The sequence below is a fragment of the Lepisosteus platostomus genome, chromosome 9, assembly GCF_059453375.1.
Source record: "Lepisosteus platostomus isolate fLepPlt1 chromosome 9, fLepPlt1.hap1, whole genome shotgun sequence".
In the NCBI taxonomy this organism is placed as follows: Eukaryota; Metazoa; Chordata; class Actinopteri; order Semionotiformes; family Lepisosteidae; genus Lepisosteus; species Lepisosteus platostomus.
In genome coordinates this window covers 19,314,220-19,334,343 of record NC_142619.1, presented here as the reverse complement: position 1 = coordinate 19,334,343, position 20,124 = coordinate 19,314,220, and the positions used below count along the sequence as shown (strand labels likewise).

At 36.7% G+C, this 20,124-nt stretch overlaps 1 protein-coding gene across 14 annotated transcripts in view; it reads left to right on the top strand.

The window, feature by feature from the left end:
- frmd4a (FERM domain containing 4A) overlaps nucleotides 1-20,124 on the top strand; it is a 283,776-nt gene that overhangs the window by 221,272 nt on the left and 42,380 nt on the right. For all 14 annotated transcript variants that reach the window (XM_088647131.1, XM_088647132.1, XM_088647133.1 and 11 more), the window contains 6 exons: nucleotides 2,198-2,254; nucleotides 3,573-3,595; nucleotides 9,926-10,009; nucleotides 14,060-14,125; nucleotides 14,414-14,471; nucleotides 16,942-17,028. In XM_088647131.1, coding sequence (XP_088503257.1) covers nucleotides 2,198-2,254; nucleotides 3,573-3,595; nucleotides 9,926-10,009; nucleotides 14,060-14,125; nucleotides 14,414-14,471; nucleotides 16,942-17,028 — 375 coding nt within the window. The remainder of the gene's footprint in view (nucleotides 1-2,197; nucleotides 2,255-3,572; nucleotides 3,596-9,925; nucleotides 10,010-14,059; nucleotides 14,126-14,413; nucleotides 14,472-16,941; nucleotides 17,029-20,124) is intronic.

Here is a 20,124-nt window from a genome sequence, read left to right as displayed (position 1 = left end):
CTTTAACTGGTGTTCAGTGACCATTGATAACCTCTAAGTGAAAACTGCCTTCCCTCCCTTGAAAATGGGAAACGATCTTGCTCAGTTGTTGCTAATTAAATCAGAAGCCCAGAGATGAAAGAACAAGGTCCTCATTGTCCGTGCCTCTCAGGCTGTGATAATATACCAAAGTATGAAAGCAGAGTTATTGAAGCAGTCTGGCTGTCTGGCATGGGAACCGTGAATCTCATCGTCTCTCCAGACCCACTGGTAGGGTTCTTTTCTTTTGTCTGATTGATTGGCACTGAATTATGAAAACTGAAGAAGAAATGAATTATTTTGTATATGTGTTTTTTTGGGGTTGTTAGCATTTGTTTTTATCCTTAATCAAATGCAACAAATGTGACTTCAAGTAAGACAACATATCTGTTTTGTTCATAGATGCTGTATAGTTTTAAGGCCAGGCCAAGTAATACAGTATCTTAGATGTGTAGAGGTTTAGAGACTGCTCATGTTATCGAAATGTTTTAGATTACAAAGCATCTTTATTTACCTTTTAGTTCATTAGGTCAAAGATTAAAATAACATGTCTATATAGAAATAGGTGGCTATTATCTCCAATAAATTGCAAAAATAGAGACTTGACAGTGTGGAATTCTAAAATGAAACCAATGTTGTCTTTATGGTTTAGCAACATATTGCTTTAATTTTACTGAAGCAGAACTACAAAAATATCTGAGATAAAAGAGATGTTTATTTGACCACTCTTTTTTATTTGAGTGCTAATAGCCAAATGACCCTGGGAATTTCATGCAGTTTTGTTTCAGCGTTGAGCTATGATATATATGATATATAATTTGCATTCATTTGAGTTCCTCAATACCACCTACTGTATCTTCAATAAAAAGACAGATTTCCTTTTACCTGTCTCTGTAGTGTATGTGATATTTCCTTGAGACCAAGACTTCTCTTTCTATCATGATAATTACAGCTGAACACAATGTTCTAAATGAGGCCTTTGTCACACGATAGATTTTCTGAAAAAAAAAATGCTGGTCATTGTTCCATACAACTCAAGAGCTGCCACAAACTCTGTGCTTGAATAGCTATATATAGCATATATTTTGTGAAAGGGCTAAAACATTTTTTTTTTAGTTTCTAATTAAATTCAAGTTGCCTATTTAGGCAACAACTTTAGAGAGAATCAAGATTGGAGTCAGTCCTTCCTTCCTTGGAGTAGGAAGTTGAACTCATCCAAAATTTAAATCTATGCACTAGTTGATCTTGTACAAAAGAATTTTGACATTTATACAGTACATTCCAATTTCCTTTGATTTTGGATTTATGTTAGAAACAGTTTTAGCCATCATTAATTTGAGCTGTGCTTTGAGTAAATTAGGATAGCTAGGAAAAACACTTATTTTGTGCTTTTTGTAATATGCAGTGTTACAAAGTAAATGTCTATTAAGTGAATCTTTCTGCACGATTACTGAGGAAATAAAGGAAGTGTGTGTTATTTAATAGGCATAAAACATTAAGGACTTGTGATTTAGACAGTGACCAGCACTATGGCAAAGTGGCTAGCATTTCTGCCCGACAGTACTGGAGCCCCAGGTGCAATTCTGGACCTAAGGTGCCATCTGCATTGAGTTTCCTTGTGTTTACGTAAGTTTTTTTCAGGTTCCCAGTTTCCTCCCACAATCCAAAGACATACTGGTAGGTTAATTGGCTCCTGGGAAAATTAGGCCTGGTGTGAGTGTGTACAAATTTGTGTCTGTGTGTACTCTGCCATGGACAGATGTACCCTGTCCAGGGTGTATCCTGCTTAGAAAACAGGTAGATCTTGCTTGCGGAGATAGGCTCCGGCTCCCCTGTGACGTTGTACTTATACTGAAAAATGGATGGACTTAGACTGAGATCGTGTTGGCAGGGATGGCTCCTAACACAGGTTTCAACTGTTGTGACTCGGACAGAAGATTTGAAGTAAGCACTGCATCACAACATGCTGAAGTTAGAACAATATCCCAGAGTGAGATATACAACTTGGGCTTGGGTTGTATTGTTCATGCCATTTCACTCAGCACTAAATCAGCTTTGAAGAGAACCTGGGAAAGGAGTTGGTTCCTTCATACTTCATTATGTAATAACCCTGGCAGGTGATTTCTTTCCAGCGCCGACTAGAAAGTCCTTCTCAGTTTCTGTTCCTCTTCCTTTTCAGGAACTCATAGAGGTTGACAGTGAAGTGGTCTTTGAATTGGCTTCCTACATTTTGCAGGTAAGAAAAGGGATGACATCTATGTGGTCCTGTGTCAGACAGACATCAAGTGCACATACTGTATGGTAGTTTGAAAATAGTTGCTTTGGTGGCAGAATGTTGTGCCAATGGCTTCTTTAGATGAGCACATCTGTATTCAGCTTATGAAAAATGTTCAAAAGATTTTCCAAAGAACTGTCAGTCTTATAAAATGAGAGATCATATTTTTATCTTTCTAGCTTAGTGTTGAATGTGTGAGATTTTCACTTTAGCCTTTGGATGAACATTTTAAGTTTACTCTTCTGTTGAGAAGACACTGTTACACATGAAACAGCACTACAACTCACTGATTTTGTTGTAGTTCTGATGGATTTCTGTAAACATTTACAGTATTTGCAGATGGGACATCGTGTTTCTGCGTCTTTCAGATACATTATTTTACAAGCTGTTTCACCCAAAATACATGAGAGCCAGTTCAGTACTTGGCTCCAATACATGATTGTAAACAAAATGAGACATTTGAATCAAGCTCTATTGTTTTTAAACCTTGGCACACTTTCTCAAGGGAGAGAGGTGATATAAAATTGTTGTAAAAATCTGTCTGTTCAGGAAATTAGCTCTTTATAGGAGCTTTTCTCTCTTTTTTCATTTTGTCATAGTTGTAAAAAACAATTTTTAATTGGTCATTGTCTGATTTTTTTGTAAATGTTGTTTCTTTATAAGAACATTTGTTTTGTCTTTCATTTGTTTTCTTATTTTTAACTCTGAACAATGACAGAATTTTTCACTATTTGTACTCTCCGGTACACATCTATAGATAAGAAGATCATTCTAGGAACATATTCTTACCAGAGTGTTTAGGTAGCAGTGTCTGCAAAGTGCAGTAAAAAATGAAATGAATTTTGTTTTGTTTTGAGGGAGGTGCTGGTAATGAGGGTCCTTTAAATGGATGAGTGTAATGCTCATTAAGAGTCAATACAATTTTTGTCACATACCAAAGGAGTGGAATGTGGCAGGTCAATAGCGTATTACTCTATGGTTAGGTATGAAAGTCTAATATTAGCAAAAAGTGCATGTTTACACACTGAGCTATGCAGGTGCTTAGAATATCGGGTGTCTCAAGTCATAACGGTACAGGGATTTGCTCCAGATGGAAAAGATCACATTTCTTGGTATTTTAGTGCCTGGCCTCCTGGTTTAAATACTGCAGCTTACCTTGATTTATTTTGTACCTTAAAGCTAATAGGCCCCCTGTCTATTGGGACAGCCAGATCTTTGCAAGCTAACAATTTTTAACAAGTATCTGTTCAGGTAAACACTTTCTTTGTTTTTACTGCAGGAGGCAAAAGGGGACTTCACAAGGTAAGCACAACTCTTCTTTTTGTTTTTATTTAGGTACCTGATTTTAAATATTTTCTAGGCTAAAAAGAAAAAAAAAGTAATGCTTTGGAGGTACAGTACAAAAAAGGACATTGACATTTGGATAATGACATTTATGATACAGCAAAGTTTTGATGCAGTACCTTTTTTTTTTACTCTGTAGTACTGGTGTTCTGGCTGTTGGTGTGAAACCATTCCAGATTTTCATATTTTTAAACAAAGCTTACAGAGTCATTCAGCTCCTGGGTATGTTCTGTCTGTAAACCGTTGAAAGAAGTAATGCTTACGTAGGAAGCGTCTATGAAGTGGTGTCAGGGCAAAATTGCAACAGTGTGAGACAGAAAGTGCCTCTGTTGTTTATGTTAGCATCACTTTTCCGCTCAAAGTGGAGAGCTTAGATTCTCTGTTACACACATGGGGTTTCCCAGTGAATTCTTCTGCTATTTCTTGTAACACCAGTAAGACATGAGGCATGAATGAACAAGTTTGGGTATGCAAGAAAAGAAAGAGGTGGGGGAGGACTGCTGTGTATAAACTGTGTAAAATTACACTGCTGCCCTGTGCCGCACTGCCACAGGAGGCTGCAAAACATGGACCCCCCCAGGTTATTGTTTTCCAATGCTTATTCTCTTAAGAATGTCATTTTCGTTTAGCATTTCGATAACTGTTTAACACTGAAAAAGAACAGCAAGACATGATTGTAAAAAACGGAAACAGTTTTTGCTCAGAATGTTTTGTGTTGTGTCTTTGTCGTAAAGATCTGTGAAAGTCATTTTTTTCCCCATATTATCACTGAGGTGGTTTTAAAACAAAAAAGGTTCAACCCTAGCCACATTTTATTTTTATCTTCCCATCCATTCATCAAATATAAGAAAGTTGCTTATTCCTGGGAAGGGTCACAGCATCCTGATTTTATTCTGTAGACCATAGGGCAGCAAGGCAAGACTGCACTCTAGACCAAACACCAGTCCATCACAGGGAACACACACAAGACTACAGAAACAATTCTGTAACTGGAACACCCAGAGAAAACCAATGCAAACAAGGAGAGACCTTGCAGACTTCAAACTGAATGGGTTGATGTATAGAATTGAACTCATACTAACTTCCATCCCTTCAGAATGCCACTGTTCTACTGTTTTTTCTTCTGTTTCTATTTGAATGGATTTCTAGACTAAAACACAATGCACATACCCATGCATATATTTAACTGCATGATAATGAAGTACTTTAACAATATGTAAGCATTATATCGACTATACAAACTTTAATATATTAATTTATCAAAATTAATTAATATGTATTGACATAACTATTAAGTAGTGTGCAACTGCTTGAAATGAGGAGCATCATGTCTTTCTATGTTTACTATATAGTGCTGTTGTTATTTTTGGGAATTTCTTATATATGTAACAGTAAAGCAGTCAGATGCACAAATGCTCAGGTAAACCCTTGCATCTATTTTTGTGTACACAGATGTGTTTTTTTTCTGGGGCAATTAAAGGTTCATTCCACACTGGAAAGTAGAAAGAAAATATACAATGTTTTGGCTGTATTAGCTTTGTTCACATTTTTCTTTCTTCCATTGGGGGACAAGGGTCTGATGTTTTCATGCTCTTTTACTTTAATGTAATCATTTCCAATACACTTTTACCTAGTGCAACATCAGTTTTTATGGTGTTAATCATAGGAACACTTCATACTTAGTGATTGTTGAGTCTCAATAGTAAGTGAGAGAGCTACAACACTAACAGAGTCAAGGACTCTGTAAATAATTTGCAAAACTATTATCATTTGTGTTTACCGTTTTGCTGTAGAAGAGCACTTTGTTTTCATACATTTTTTTCTTGATCACAAGATGATTCTCATGGTTTTCTCTTCAATAACACTGCTGTGTAAAAGAAGACGTGACATGCCTGCATTGCAAGAGATGGTTTCAGATCAACTCCACCAGATTTTATGATTACTTTAACTTTTGCTCGAACAAGGTTTATTTTATTCTTTCAGGGAGTTAGATTCTTCTTAGACCACACGCTTAGTTGTGTGAATCTGTACCCTGTAGATATTTCACTTAGACAGCCACAAAGCTACTTTTAAGATTACCCTCTGTCTCTCCAGATAGGAAATAATTTTAGTGGGGCACTTTTTAATTCAGAAAAAAATAGCTTGCTATTTCTGTGGCTTCAGGACAAGGGATGCAGACGGGTGTGTATTCTACCCAGTCTGTCTGAGTTGCTGAGTCTTAAGGGCTGGGAAGCTGGTTAATATCTGGAGTCTTTAGACACAGTTGCTTCAGAAGCATGATGGATGCTTGTGTGCTTGTGTGGGAAAAATAACTGGAAGTGGTGGGCTTTGGTTCGTTATTTCAGTCTGACTTAGCGAGATGAGATGTTGTTTTAAGTAAAGTAAGGAGTGGGGGAGGGCTTTGATTGCATTGCTGAGAAGCTTGGTCCAGTTGCTGTTTATCCTTCTTACTAAGAATTCTTATGTCATAGAAATATGTTGTGTGGGGAAATATAAATTCTTAGAAATACAACTTCTGCGTAAGAACTCATAAGCTACTAGTAAAACACTCTTTTTATGTGCTGTAAAGCACATACAGAACAATCTAGATAGGAGGATGACATTCGCTCCAATAAAGATTCAGCCAGATTTAAAAGAATGTCAAATAGAGGTTGCATTTTCATTTTTGGTCTTTTATGTTGTTGACAGTAAAGACCTGGAGGAAAATGTCAGTTTAATATAAATGTCATCTTTTTGACGGTAGTGTACACTTTCTGCATGCATTCATAATTTTTCAAAACTGTGATGACAGTACAGCAGGTTTTTTTTTTTTTTGGCTTTTGCATGCAATGAAGTCGACCTGCAAAACAGAATGGAAGGTACCTGTACAAAAAATAGGAACAAGGTGATGCAGGATATTTTGACTTGGTTAATCTACTCAGCAGAGATGATAAAATAGCTGAGAAACCCATGGGTGGCATTTCCTTCTACTTTAGACATTTATGATTCATCAGTATCCATATCCTGTATGTCTGCTTAGTAACAAGGTTTTTATTAAGTTATTTGTACAGCATGCTAACATGGCCCTATTTATTTTTGGCCCAATATTAAGCTGCTATGGGATTGTTTTGCTAAGGAGAAATCTTATCAAGTATTTTTGCCTTTATTGTGGGTTAAGAAGGCAAAGCAGAAAAGAACGTGGCTGTATATGAAAAAAGACCTATAGCATACTACATGTAAAGTGTGTTTTTTTTAAGGTTATTTTGTTTTAATAAAACAGAACTACCACTAAAACTATATTATCCTTTCTGTCTTGTTCAGATAAAGTTTGGTTGCCTTGATGAACATTATCTTTTACTGAAGTTATTTTCTGGCAAGGCACTATGATTTATGGCCTGTCTGGAATTTTGCTGTCCAGACCATTTATTGATATTGAAGGCTATCTGCTGGTGTCTTAAATTGAAAGCCCTGCAGCCAAATCCATTAATCCATAAGGTGATGCTCCTTCCAAGCTGTGTCTGTGTGTCTTTTAAATTATTAAACCCAGTGAATGCATTGGGCTTTGCTCTATGCCATTTATAGTGTATGGATTGATTGATTTTCTTAAATCTGCGTTGAGGAAGAAAAGTTTAGTGAAAATGGCTCGTTTTGTTTTCTTCTTGTTAAGTTCTGAGTCTGAGTTGTCATACTAGAGGAATTCAGTTGTCTTTTTGGCATTGTTTAGTTTTTCAGGGTCTTCAAAATTCTTAGGAATTTTCTATTGTTCATCTCTGCTCATCCAGCAAGACAGCCTACAAGCTTTTACATCCAGTTTGATCTGATGAGATTGAATTTCAGTTTTGTTCATACTAGGTTATGAGCAAAATCAAACTATTACGTAAAACAAAATGGATATAATGATTATATTTGACCAAGGTTATTCTGCCAGCCTCAAGTGGTTCTTCTTTGCAGTGGTAGATGCACACAGAAGCAAGAACAGTATTTCAAAGAAAAAAACAGAAAAAAGGTCAAAATGGTTATCTTTGTAAGTGCAGCTTGTAATCTGTTAAAAGGCTTCAAGCCTCAGCAATGAAGTGTAATGTGTAATTAATCGTGGGTTACTTATGATTCCCCTGTGAACCATAGTGAGATATGAAATACAGATTAAAGCTTAATTTACATGAAAGAAACACTTTGAAAATATTCCCAGTGGTGTTTTTATAATGAAAAAGTTAACTTTTACATATTTTTATCATTATAGCATATACTTACAAAACCTTTTAATACCACTATTTTAGTACATTTCTAATAGCACGGTCAGTAATTATAATGCTAAAACAGTGTTGGTGAAATGAAGCAGTAATTACTGTAAACAACTGAGATTTGCAATAATCTGACTGCTGCATCTTTGTATTAGCAAGAACTGTACATTAAATTATCTAAGTAGGTAAAGCTTTCTGAACTGAAAGTCAGAGATTTTAATGTGATGTCTCTGTATACTCCATACACTTTCCATCTTGCTGGAATATTAAATGATACATTAATACATTAATACAGATGTCTGGTAAAAGCTGCCTGAAGTAGCTGCATGCACCTTAAGTAGTGTTTTAGAAAAGCTTTATAGTACCTCTTCCAGTAAATACATTACTAAAAAAAATAACCAAATCGAATAAATCCAAATTAATGAACATCTTTTTCCTGCAGACTTAGGTCTAATATAATATTTTATATAAAAAAATATTTTATGTGTATTATTACTAAGAGCAAGTTGGATATAATGTAATATAATATCAAAACATGCATGTAATGATGCAAGAAATGAAATGTAACTTGAAAGTTTTTTTTTAATTGTGTTTATTTTGCAACACCCATGAAAAACGTTTATTTTTTTAAAGAAGTGATTCTACATTCTTACAAAGCCCCCCAAAGTTAGAAGGCAGGCTCTGGAAGTAGAGAAACAGGACACACATTGTATTGAGAAACAATAAGGGGGCCAGTTCATAGATGGTTTCTTGTTAAGCCTTTCAGTGTATTGAGCCAGGCACCAGTAACAAAGCTGTCTTTTGTGAAGCTTTCTTTTTTCTGCCCCTTGCCTTTGATTTATTTTAGACATTTGGAGGGAAGAGAACTGTTGTTTTTACATACCAGTGGGTCACATATTCAAGTTGAGAAAACCTAGAGCAGTACTAGTTGGTAAACCTATTTTTGCTCTTTAACAAGACCTCCAATTTGCAACTGGATTAAGGCCAAGAGCTGCTTTAAAATAAATAGGTGTACATTTCATTGTGCGATATTTAAAGCAATTCTTTTAATTCCTTCCTCTCTGCTGCCTCTTAAACGCACAATCCTTGATATTATCAAATATTTATGGTATTAAATATCCATATTAAACATATATTGTAACAGATTACAAAGTGAATTTGCTTTAAATGAATATCAATAACTATTTTTTTGAATTATCAAAATGAAATAGTGTACTGAGAAAAAACGCACCTTTTAAGGGTGAGTTTCTTTGCAAGTGGTAACCTCTTACAAATAAACATGATTTATTTTATAAACAATTTATTTTGTTGTTTTATAAACAACAAAGTGTATTCTTAGTTAGAGAATGTATAAGTGCTGTTGGTAAATGCCATCAAAAACTGGCCCTATCCCTGACATGCTTTCCTGACTAACCGTGACAAAGAGTGGTGGAGAAGTGCCTCTAAGAATTCACCCACAGTTCCAGAATGAAAAATAAAACTTTTTTTTCCATTAACCTTGCCCTAGAAAACCAGCAGGTTCTATTAAAGCAAGAGACTTTTTGTTTGACTTATGTTGCTACCAACTGGTGTTCAGAGGTATCCTCTGGAGCGCCTCAGTCATACAGTGGGTGGCTGGAATGCAGTGAGCGTCTTTGCAGCTGTTACTGAAGACTGGTCAAGGAGGAGCCAGCTGTTACACATTTTATTAAATAATAAAAACTGCTTGAATGAAAATTAACTCACATTCATTAACGTCGGTTGAAAAGGGCTACGTTTGATTTGTTTTTTTAAGATGTTTGTGTGAAAGTGTTACATTTTGACCAATGTTCAGAAAAGGATCAGTCCTCAAGCAGGTAAATGATTGTATCTTACTAATCTCTACTGTACTGTTGTCATTAAAGACCAAATAATGTTGCCTGTGTCTTTAAAAAGTTCCTCTTAATAAAATACTTTCTTTGGATTTCATTAAGGAGTACCAGATGTAGAACTATAGACGTTTGCCAACTGGGTTGGGTCACATTGAATATCGTGGGTTTTATTCTTATAGTTGAGAGTATTTTTTTTCTTTTCATAATTTCCCCAACAGCAATGAAGTCACAAGAGCTGACTTGAAGAAGCTGCCAGCACTCCCAACGCAAGCACTGAAGGAACACCCTTCCCTTGCTTACTGGTAAGTCTGCTTTTTAAATAAAAGAGGAAAGACCTTTCTAATTTTTTTTTGTGGAGAAGCTAATTTTGGTAGTGGAGAGTGTCATTAAAATAAATGACTATCACAAATCATTCAGCTGCATGATGACTTCATGTTCTAATTTTAGTTCGTGTTTACTAATACTGTATTATAAGATCTACAAAAAAAGAAAAAATGTCTTGACTGTTATTATAAAGGCCATTTAGTTAAATGTGGGCTTTATGAGATACAAATTAGCATTCACTCCTACAAATTGAATTACTAATGACAAAATTGCAAATCTGATTACATTGTCACAACAGAGTTAGATTTTCTCGGGGGAATCCATACACTTTAACAGATGATTTGAAACAAAAAGTAGATCTGTTTGGACACTTAATTCTTGACTGTGGTGTTTAATGAAGCATAATTCCATTTGTCTCTTATGTGTGTGATGCCTTTTTGCCTTTATTGCCCTTTTGCGTGTGCAGAAATGTGTGTGACGTGATGCAAAAAAATTAACAAACTCAAAAGGGGGCATTTGTAGTGCTTTTTGTTTTTTCACAGCTTTTTAAACATAGAGAAATTGTTTGGTGGAGAGAAAAAAATATTCTTATGTAAAGCAGTCCAGAACAGGTAGTGACTTGGAAAGAACAGTCGGTTACAGTCAAAACTTCTGAGTTATTATACCAATACAGAGACAACAAAAGTGCGAGACTATCCTCAATAAGAAAGATTGATGTTCAATTCCAGATTGATGCTGGAAATTCATTGTCTACTATGTACTTGAAAGACTCCCAGACATAAAAAAGGCAGGAGTATCTTTAAGAGAGGCAAATATCCATAAGATGAAGATATTATAGATCCTGTCATTTTACTCAGTGTTTCATTTTAATTGCCTGTCATCTGGTGATTTGTATGAGAATGACAAAGGCATTTGGGGTGTTAAAGTCCCAGGAGCATGTGAGTTATAGACTGACTGTAAATATTTCTGAGCAGAAAAAATAAGGGACCTTAGACTTTTTTTCTTGTTCAGCATGTAATATGGACTTTGGATACATCTGCAGATGGCAGTTCAATTTCATCTGGATAATATTAGGTCACACACATGGAGATTATAAACAAGAATTATGTTTTATGCCATTTTGGGGGCATAACGGCCACATGAAGTAATTATTATTGCTAGCATCTATAGAAAAATCAAGGCAAATGTTTCGAATTTCAAATATTATTCCTATTCCAAATGCTGGGCAGAGCATCTGAGCCACTGAGGTCTGATTTCCATACACATAAATCCAAAGTAAATGTATTCTTTCTGTTTCTGAATTAGGGTGTTACTTATGTCTGTCTACATAACATTTCGAAAATGAATGAAAATGCAGAAGTTTTTGTTGGAATTTGCCTTTTCTTAAGCCTGTCTGTCTCGTAGGTGATTTCGTAATAGAGACATGATGGTTAGCACTGTTCTAGTTGTCTCACAACTGTCACATCCTGAGGCTACTGTACGTACAGTATGCATTCTTTATGTCAGAGAAGACTCGTATTCCGCAAGCTTTCTCAGTTTATGTAACCAAGCTGGTTACAAGCTGGTTATCTGTTTAAAAAATCCCCCTGACACCCATTAAGTCACTAGTTCACTTCCTTTTTTTTGGGTATGTGCATTTGGTATACATGCTGCAAGATGCCCTGAACTGCATTATGTTTGCTAACACACAGAGAAATGAGGTCCGAATTGTAAAAACGTGATGTTGGAGGACATTTTATAAAGTCTAGCCCCCCCATAATCATTGTAGAAGCTGAGATATAAGTAGTGTAATATATGCGCTTAAGTTCCTGAATTCCCGTAGTGACCGTCACTGTTCTTCAAAGTCCCTCTGAACAGCGTGGCCTGATGACGGTCAGGGCCGACAAGGGCGACGACAGCCTGCGGTTCCTTCCCTTGCCGCCTGGATCAGCAGGTGGGGTCTAGAGGGACTTAAACTGGCACAGCTGCCAGACATCACGGCCACTCCCACAGAAGCCTGGAAAAGTAACAGCTGAAATGATATTTCAGAACTTTAACTAGCTCTGCGCGGGGCTTTCTGAGGCTGCGTTTTAGTCCAGTCTTTACTGTGCTCTGTGCCAAGAGCCCTGTTTATACAGAGCCTGGGTGCTGACACATGAGATAGAACATTAAAGGAACAGCGAAGGCGACCCCCCACCCCCAACCCCCTGCCCCGCTTTCAGCTTGATTTAAAGGATCTTTTGTGCAAACCCCATACTCCTAGGGAGGTATGTAAATCTCCCACCTCCTTCTCAACCTTCTGCTTTTATGGTTTTACAATTTGCTTGTAAAGCTTTGTAACAGTTTCTCATAGAGGTGTCTCATTTCCTTTGTTCAATCTGTATCGTGGATTTTCTATATCTGTATGTCTGCAAGAATTTGTGACCGCATAAAGCAATGTAACCGTCATCGTAGCAAGATTTTACACATCTTTTTTTTTTTACAAATTATGTATATAGGTTTTTATACACTGCTTTGTTCATTTTGGTCATTCCCGAATGCTGTTCGTTTAGGGCAACATAGCAAACATAAATTTGGTAAAGTTGCTCATCAGTGATTTGATTCTCAAATTGCAGGTGGTAGGCATTCAGGGAACGATAAGTGTTTGGATTGAGAATTGAACATTAAACAGAGAACAAAAGGTACAAGGGCAAAATGTTTTGGTTTTAAAACGTTATAGGAAAGATAGTCCCGCTCTGTGATCAATCCTGAGAAGACCAACTAGATACATTTTGGCGAATAATAAAATGTCCACACTGACAGGCTGAAGGAACATAGTCTATAAGGGACCTGGTACAAGTATTCAGAATCCTTGTATCAAAATTCAGCAAATTTCTTCAAAACTGACAGTGGAACACACACCAGAGGACACAACTGGAAACCATGTGAAAGAGTATTTAAAAACAACATCAAGCGGCACTTTTTAACATAACGCATTGTGGCAGTATGTTACAAGATACCCCGCCATTTTGTTTATACCAATACCCTGGTGTCTAGAAATGACTATATGAGATCTTTGGATCAATTATTGTAACTATTAACTACGAAGCTCCTTGGTTTGTAACCTTTTGTTAGTACTAAGAGATCACTTTATTTGGCCATGTACAATTTCTTGTATTAGGAATTTGTCTTTTCACATACCCCAATTTGCTCTCCATAAGACACACAGACAGAGAGAAAAGCTTGGGGTCAGAGTGCAGGGTCAACCATTTATTTGGCACTCCTCGAGCAGTTGGGGTTAAGGGCCTTTTTTAGGGGCCCAAGGGATAAGGATTCCTCTGCCATCCGGTGGATACGAACCGGCAACCTTCCAGCCACAGGCGCAGATCCTTAGCCAAAGAGCCACCAAGTATTGTGCTTATGACACCCCCTTATGTCTGATTTTTTCTTGAGCTTTACTATCGTCCTCTCAATTACATTGATATGAGAGCTGGTCCTGTGTCTAGATCTGCCTTCTCCAGTACTTACAGGAGATGTAGGTTTTCTTGCTTTGATTCTTTGATTCTTCTTCCTGGAGGAGAAGTTAAACAGGTTTCCCCCTCCCCCTCCTTATCCCTCTACAATCTACAATGCTATTGCTTATTTTACATTCTGAATCATGGCTTGAGGTTGAACAGATTCTTAACTTTCCAATGGAAGAACTGAAAATACCATGCTGGCCTCTCACAGCACAGTTCATGAGTGCAATAAACAATTTATTAAGTCTATTTATCTTGTTAACCACTGTACCAATGTAAATCGTGTAATTATCATAAACAAGAATAGAGTTCATTACATTATAGATTCAGTGGTCTGTTGTGGTAAAAATAAGTTGAACTGGGTAATTTTATAGACGTTGGAAACAAATTTGAAGTTTTGAGGTAAAGTAATTTCATTTTTGGACTTTCACCCTTACAGTTTTCAATCAATGGTAATGTACAGAAATCGAAGAATGAGTGTATAGTGATTAATGTTTAATCTCTCCCTGTATAAAGAAATAGAAATTTAACAGGTCCTGCATTGTCTTTCAGTGAGGACAGAGTCGTAGAGCACTACAAGAAGCTGAGTGGTCAGTCCCGAGGCCAAGCAATTGTCAAGTAAGTTTGGAACTTTCCTGTGGCGGGGACATGTCTGTCACTTAAAATCATATTTCCTGGATTGTCACAGAAAATAAAGTGTAGGAAATGTACTGTTTTGTGTGTTATATTCTTAATTTACAGTGATACAGAAAACTGTGTCACATTAACTCTTTTTATTGTTCAGTGTGCATATTTTGTGGTACCATTATAGAAAATTAGGAAGTCATTTAATACAGATCAAAGCTGCTTGTGCTTTTGTCTCCTTGTGCAAATCGTTCTGACCAATATGTTCCCTCTTTTTCACAGTTATATGAGTATTGTGGAATCACTTCCCACATATGGAGTTCATTATTATGCTGTAAAGGTAGGTCTTTACAACCTACATTAAAAAATGTATGATATACAGTATTAATCTGAGATTAAAACTCGCCAGCTATAAAGGGACACCATCAATGACATTGTTTACCTTTCTTATTTTAATGTCCATAACAGAAAGGGTTAGAAAAAATTACATTGCCATCAGTGCCCATTACATCTGAGTAATGTTCGATAGTATTTCATTCCATTGTTTACATCCTGATAAGCTTTTAATTTATAAGCCAATCATTCTCACATTCAAGAGATAAGGCATACATTCAGTGCAACCACGTGTTTCCAAAACAGCATCTACACATCAATGTTTAGAGAGAGTTGTTTTCCTTCTGGTCTCGGATAGACATCATCCTCAAATACTGTATATATCCCTTAATTGAATTCACATTTCCTGTTAAAAGCCAAGGTGTTGAAATTAAAGCTCGCAACTTGTTGGGATATGATTTCAGAAGTAAAAAATTACATTCAAGTTACTTTACCAGCTATAGCTACAGGCTCAGAACAGTTCACAGTATTGGCATAATAAAGATCATCACTGACATTATAAAGAGCATCCTAAGAGTCCTCTTAAAATCTTAAGTTGTATTTGTTTAGCAGCTTATATAGACCTCTAGGATGCAAATTTCCTTAATTGTTTATGTTTTCAGTTACTTTAGTAGTTGGGGGGAAAACGAAATTGTTCCTAAATTGTTTTCTGTATTGCAATAATAATGTCTCTGGTTTGCAAGTCAATTTTAATTTCTTAAAATCACAACATTGCCCAAAATGTTTTAGCTACCTCATTACCTCAGCACCTGCATTATCTTTATGTTGAATGCTGAAACTGAACAATTTTATGGGTGAAAGTAATTTTAAGCTGTGCAGAAACTGCATGTTGATTACGCACATTAAACTGCAACACGTTTTATAGATTTTGGAGTTAAAAAGAATTGGCATTGATGAGGGCATTTCAAAACACAATGAAATGAAAATGTAGACAGTAATGTGTAAGACCTCCTGTTTAAATCACAAAATAGACAATATTTCCAGGTATGCACCGCACTGTATTCTGTATACTGAGGCCATATGACATTTTACACAAGCAGGTGTGTGAATACATCTCTTTTAACCCAAAAGAAATATTGCTCTCGACTTTGAGATGGTTTTGCCAACAAATACAAATATTTGGTTCACACAAATTTATACATACACCTGTCTCTGTGACATGTCTGAGTCGGGTAGTAAATTTCAAGAACAGATTCAACCAGGAAGACCAAAGAGCTTTAAGTTGTATAAAGAAACAGATCAGGAGAAAGGTGTAAGATGCCAAATATACCCTTGAGCATGGTGAGCATTAAGAAATGTAGAAATGCATCACACCACACAGACACTGTCTACAAGCTGTCCCCCTTAGTGCAAATTGAGGGACTGAGTAAGGAGGAAACAGGCTACGGATGCCACTTTAATATCAATTGTCACTTTAAAAGAGGGTCCAATGGCTGATATAGGAGACAATTGTGACTCTTGAAAGCTGGCCTGAATGGGAAAGTGGGAAATCTCAAGTCCTACATGGAGTTTTCAGCATTGAAGTGTTAAATGCTGCAGCAAACATGTGGCAATGAGTTTTGTGGTCAGACGAGACAAAATTGGAACAATGCAAAGCGTTACATCTGGCACAAACAAAACACAACACATCACCAAGTCAGCACCATTCCTAATGTCAGGCATGGTGGTGGCAGCATTATATTACTGTACGTGGCTGCTTCTCATTAGCAGGGACTAGGAAGGGTTTCACGATTGAGGGAAAAATGGATTGAGGAAAGCATATTAAAATCTTAGAGGAAAAGCTTCAGTCTACTAAACACATAAAAATGGGTAAAAATCCACCTTTCAGCAGGACAGTGACCCAAAGCATAGCGCTAAAGACACACTGGAATGGCTTTGGTGATTTAACAAGAAGGATCTGATAGAAAATCTGTGGCAAGATTACTGTCCCATCAATGATCCCTACCCAACTTGACAGAGCTTGAGCAAGTTTGCCAGGAAGAATGGGGAAAAGTATCTTTATTCCAGTGAAAAAGTTAGTGGATGATTAAATAAAAGACATGCAACTGTAATCACTGCCAAATATTGCTTTAAAATGTTACTTTACCAAGTAAAAAAAAAACCAAATACTTCCTTTCACTTGTTTTTCCTTCTGCTTTTGAATTTTTAAAATAATGATGAAAAGAAATCGCCTCTTTTTGGATTGGTTGATCACATCTTGTTGCTTGAGATTGTGAGATCCAAGTCTCTTATTTGTAAGTCTTCTGATTTTCTGGGATGTCTCTGGGTCATTTAAACTGCTTAGCTGTGGCAATGATCAATGATAAAAAAAGCCAAGAGTAGTTCCTGTGCAGCTATTGTGAAAAGTACGTACTGTACAGTATCTTAGTTGTAAATATGTCATAACTTATGAATGCTCAATTTTTATGTCATAACAGGACAAGCAGGGTATTCCTTGGTGGTTAGGACTGAGCTACAAAGGAATTTTTCAGTATGACCATCACGACAAAGTGAAGCCAAGAAAGGTAAGTGAAAATTGATCTTCAATTCTATTTTTACATTGCTGCTGTTTATTTACATCAAATGGTTTTATGTATTTTAAACAGATTTGGCATATCACAGTGACAAATACTATATTGTTGCACAGGATCTTTCATAGGTTATGTCTATAGAGACCAACGACCTTTAATTCCTATTAAGATGATTACATTGGAGTGGCCCAAAGTTGCCTAGGATCTGAGCTGTTGTGTATATTATGCATATTTTGCATTTCTTAGCCTTTCTCAGTGCTTTCTATTACAATGATATTAGTATTAAAAACTCACCCTCCATTATAAATCCACATGTATTTTTCAATATTTGCATCTCACCCATGTTTATACAAATAAATCCTCTACTTGGTGATGTTATCTTGCTTCTAAGTTGAGGGTTTTTTTCACTATCAGTGAGATCTATCCCTAGTAATGCCACAGTCATGCTTGTACCAATATAAGGTCATTTTTCATTGTAAGCTTCGAAGGCTCAAAGCTGACATAGAGTTACCTTGAAATATGGTCAAATTGCATTAAGGCAGAGGGTAATGTGGTTATGTTTACACTGGCCTGAGATGACCCAGAAGAGTCCTAGAAGTGACCAGTGTAAATGTAACAGGTCTCATGCCTGAGCCAGTTCGAAAAGTGACGTCATGCCCTCTAAAAGCTAGACAGTGTAAAACTCTGCCACAGCAGAGAACTGGTCTTTTGGTGTTGCACACTTATGTGCTGTCCAAGAAATGGAGCTGTGCATGCTGGGATCAAACCCCAATGGGGGCAGGGAGAGCTACAAACATTATATAAAGAGTGTATAACAATTTAGAAATAAGAACTGGTACTTAGGCACTGCAAAAACTCAGTTGACCTCCTGTCTTCTGGTGTCACTGAGGTATGTTTTGAATTGCCACCTTCTAATGGTTTTATTGTCTGCGTGTGGAGGAGTAGATGTTTTTAAAATGCTTACAAGGTCAATTCCAAAGTGATTCAGCATTTGGTTGTAGCATGTTTCCTGTTTTCTGAAAACCAACAATGGAGGTATTGAAAAGAGAAAATTATACTGACATAGAGATGTTGCAGGTCATATGGTATAATTATGGTATATAGTTTTCTGAGGTGCAAAAACCTTGAATGCATTGAAAGTCATTCTGGTTGTCTTGCGTGAACTCCAAATGACCCAGTAAAAACATTTAAATCCTAGTTCAATAGCAAAGACAATTCAGAACAGCGCAAATGGAGTTCTTTATGAAGGACTATATTGGGTGTGGGTCTTTTGTCTTTTATTAAGACAATTTTGATTTACTGTGAATGCGTCACGTCATAGCATTATTTCATTTGGTTTTTTAGCACTACCATGGGGCCAAATGTACCAAGTAAATGGAAAATAAAAATAGTGTGGTCTGGAAAGTTTCAGCTTCTGCAGTTTGTCTCTTAATAAAAACCAGCTCTCCTCTAGCGTCTGGTGACACTTCTCCTAATACCCTGTTAGGAGGTTCTTTTGTCGTGTGACCTGCTGACTTGACTCTGACTCAGGGGACACCCAGAAAACAGTAGATGTTTATGAATCATGTTAACTGCGGCAACATGCTTGCTCTGTGGCTTTCAAACTTTGTTGTGTCTCTGTGTGCTCGTTTTTCACTCTTTTAGTGCTGTTCTAGACCTTGGTTGTTAAAGGTCTTTGATAGATACTAAAACTTATGAGTCTCTCAAGTCTGCTTTATGGCTCCTGTATTTTACCCTTACTTTCAAAAGAATGCTATTTTCTCATGGCCTTCAGTCTCTTTTTATATTTGAAATTATTAGCAGCTTGCCACAGAATTGATTGTATCACTACTTTGTAACCGGGTTTACAGCAAGCTCGGAAAAACCTGCGCACAAGAACAAAATTGCTTTCTTGTGGTAAAACTGCTGTAAAAATGCTTGGTTTTCAATATTTAGCAGTTCAATTACATCCTTGGCATTTTTTCATTACATCCTGCCCCCTTTTAATGGTTGATATCCAGTAAGTTTTTTATCTGACTCATTATATCATGTCATCCAGAACAATTTAGATGGCAAAGGTGCGCAGGGTGTGTTGTTTTCTTTTCTACCCAGGTAGTACTTATGAAACAAGGAATAACACATCACCACTGTTTTAAAGTGGCTTTTGCAATGGTGTATATTACAGCCAGCTGAGCCGTTTTTAATGACATTCTTTAAACAGGTATGCAAAATTACAGGAAGCAATCTATTCATCTCAGTAGAGTTGTAAAGGCCCACTATCTGTAATCCTGGTAATATGAGACACACCAATCCAGAATACTGAAGTGACCTTTACCTGCCCCCTGTTCTGTGCTGCATCTGTGCTTCTAAAATCAGATGGCTAATACAAATGGCGATTGAGCTAACCTCTCAAAAATTGTGAGTTTAATTAATCCATTAAAGAATAGGAATTAAATATTATAGAAAAGGTCTTCGTACACGCACGGTTGAACATTGTAATTAATTTTCCAATGCAATGAGCTTTCTTATTTTTAATGGGGCCTGTTCTTTAATAGGTTTTCAGCTTTTTTTTGCTGGAAGTCATAGATGAGCTGAAACGCAATGAGGCTGAGTGCCTTTCAGTATTTCTTTGCTTAATTAGTGCCTTCACACCACTGGAGAGCATATTCAGGACAATTACTTTTACCTCCTCTTTATGGCATTTCATGGCATCAGCAGTCTGGCCAGATTAGCAGAGAGCTAAGGGTGAGCAGACCAAGCTGAGCGATTGTCTGTGTGCCTTCATGTCCTCCATGCCTCCAGTTAAGGCTCGTTAGTGGGCATCTTCACACATAAAAACTAAAGGGCTATTTCATGGGTAACAGAGCAAGAGATGTGCAAGCTACTTTACTGCATATGTAAGCATTTTTTATAATTGTTTTAGGCTTTGCTTTGAATAGGGCTGACTGGCATACAGTGGTTTTTGTTCTGGCCTGAAATGTGTTGATAGCATCCCCTTGGAGAAGGTTTTTCTGTAATGCACTGATATGGTCTCCATATTGAAAAACAAGTCAAAGTTTCCATGACAGAGAATCCTGGGAGTTTCTTTGTTGCCAAATACTGTTTCTGTGA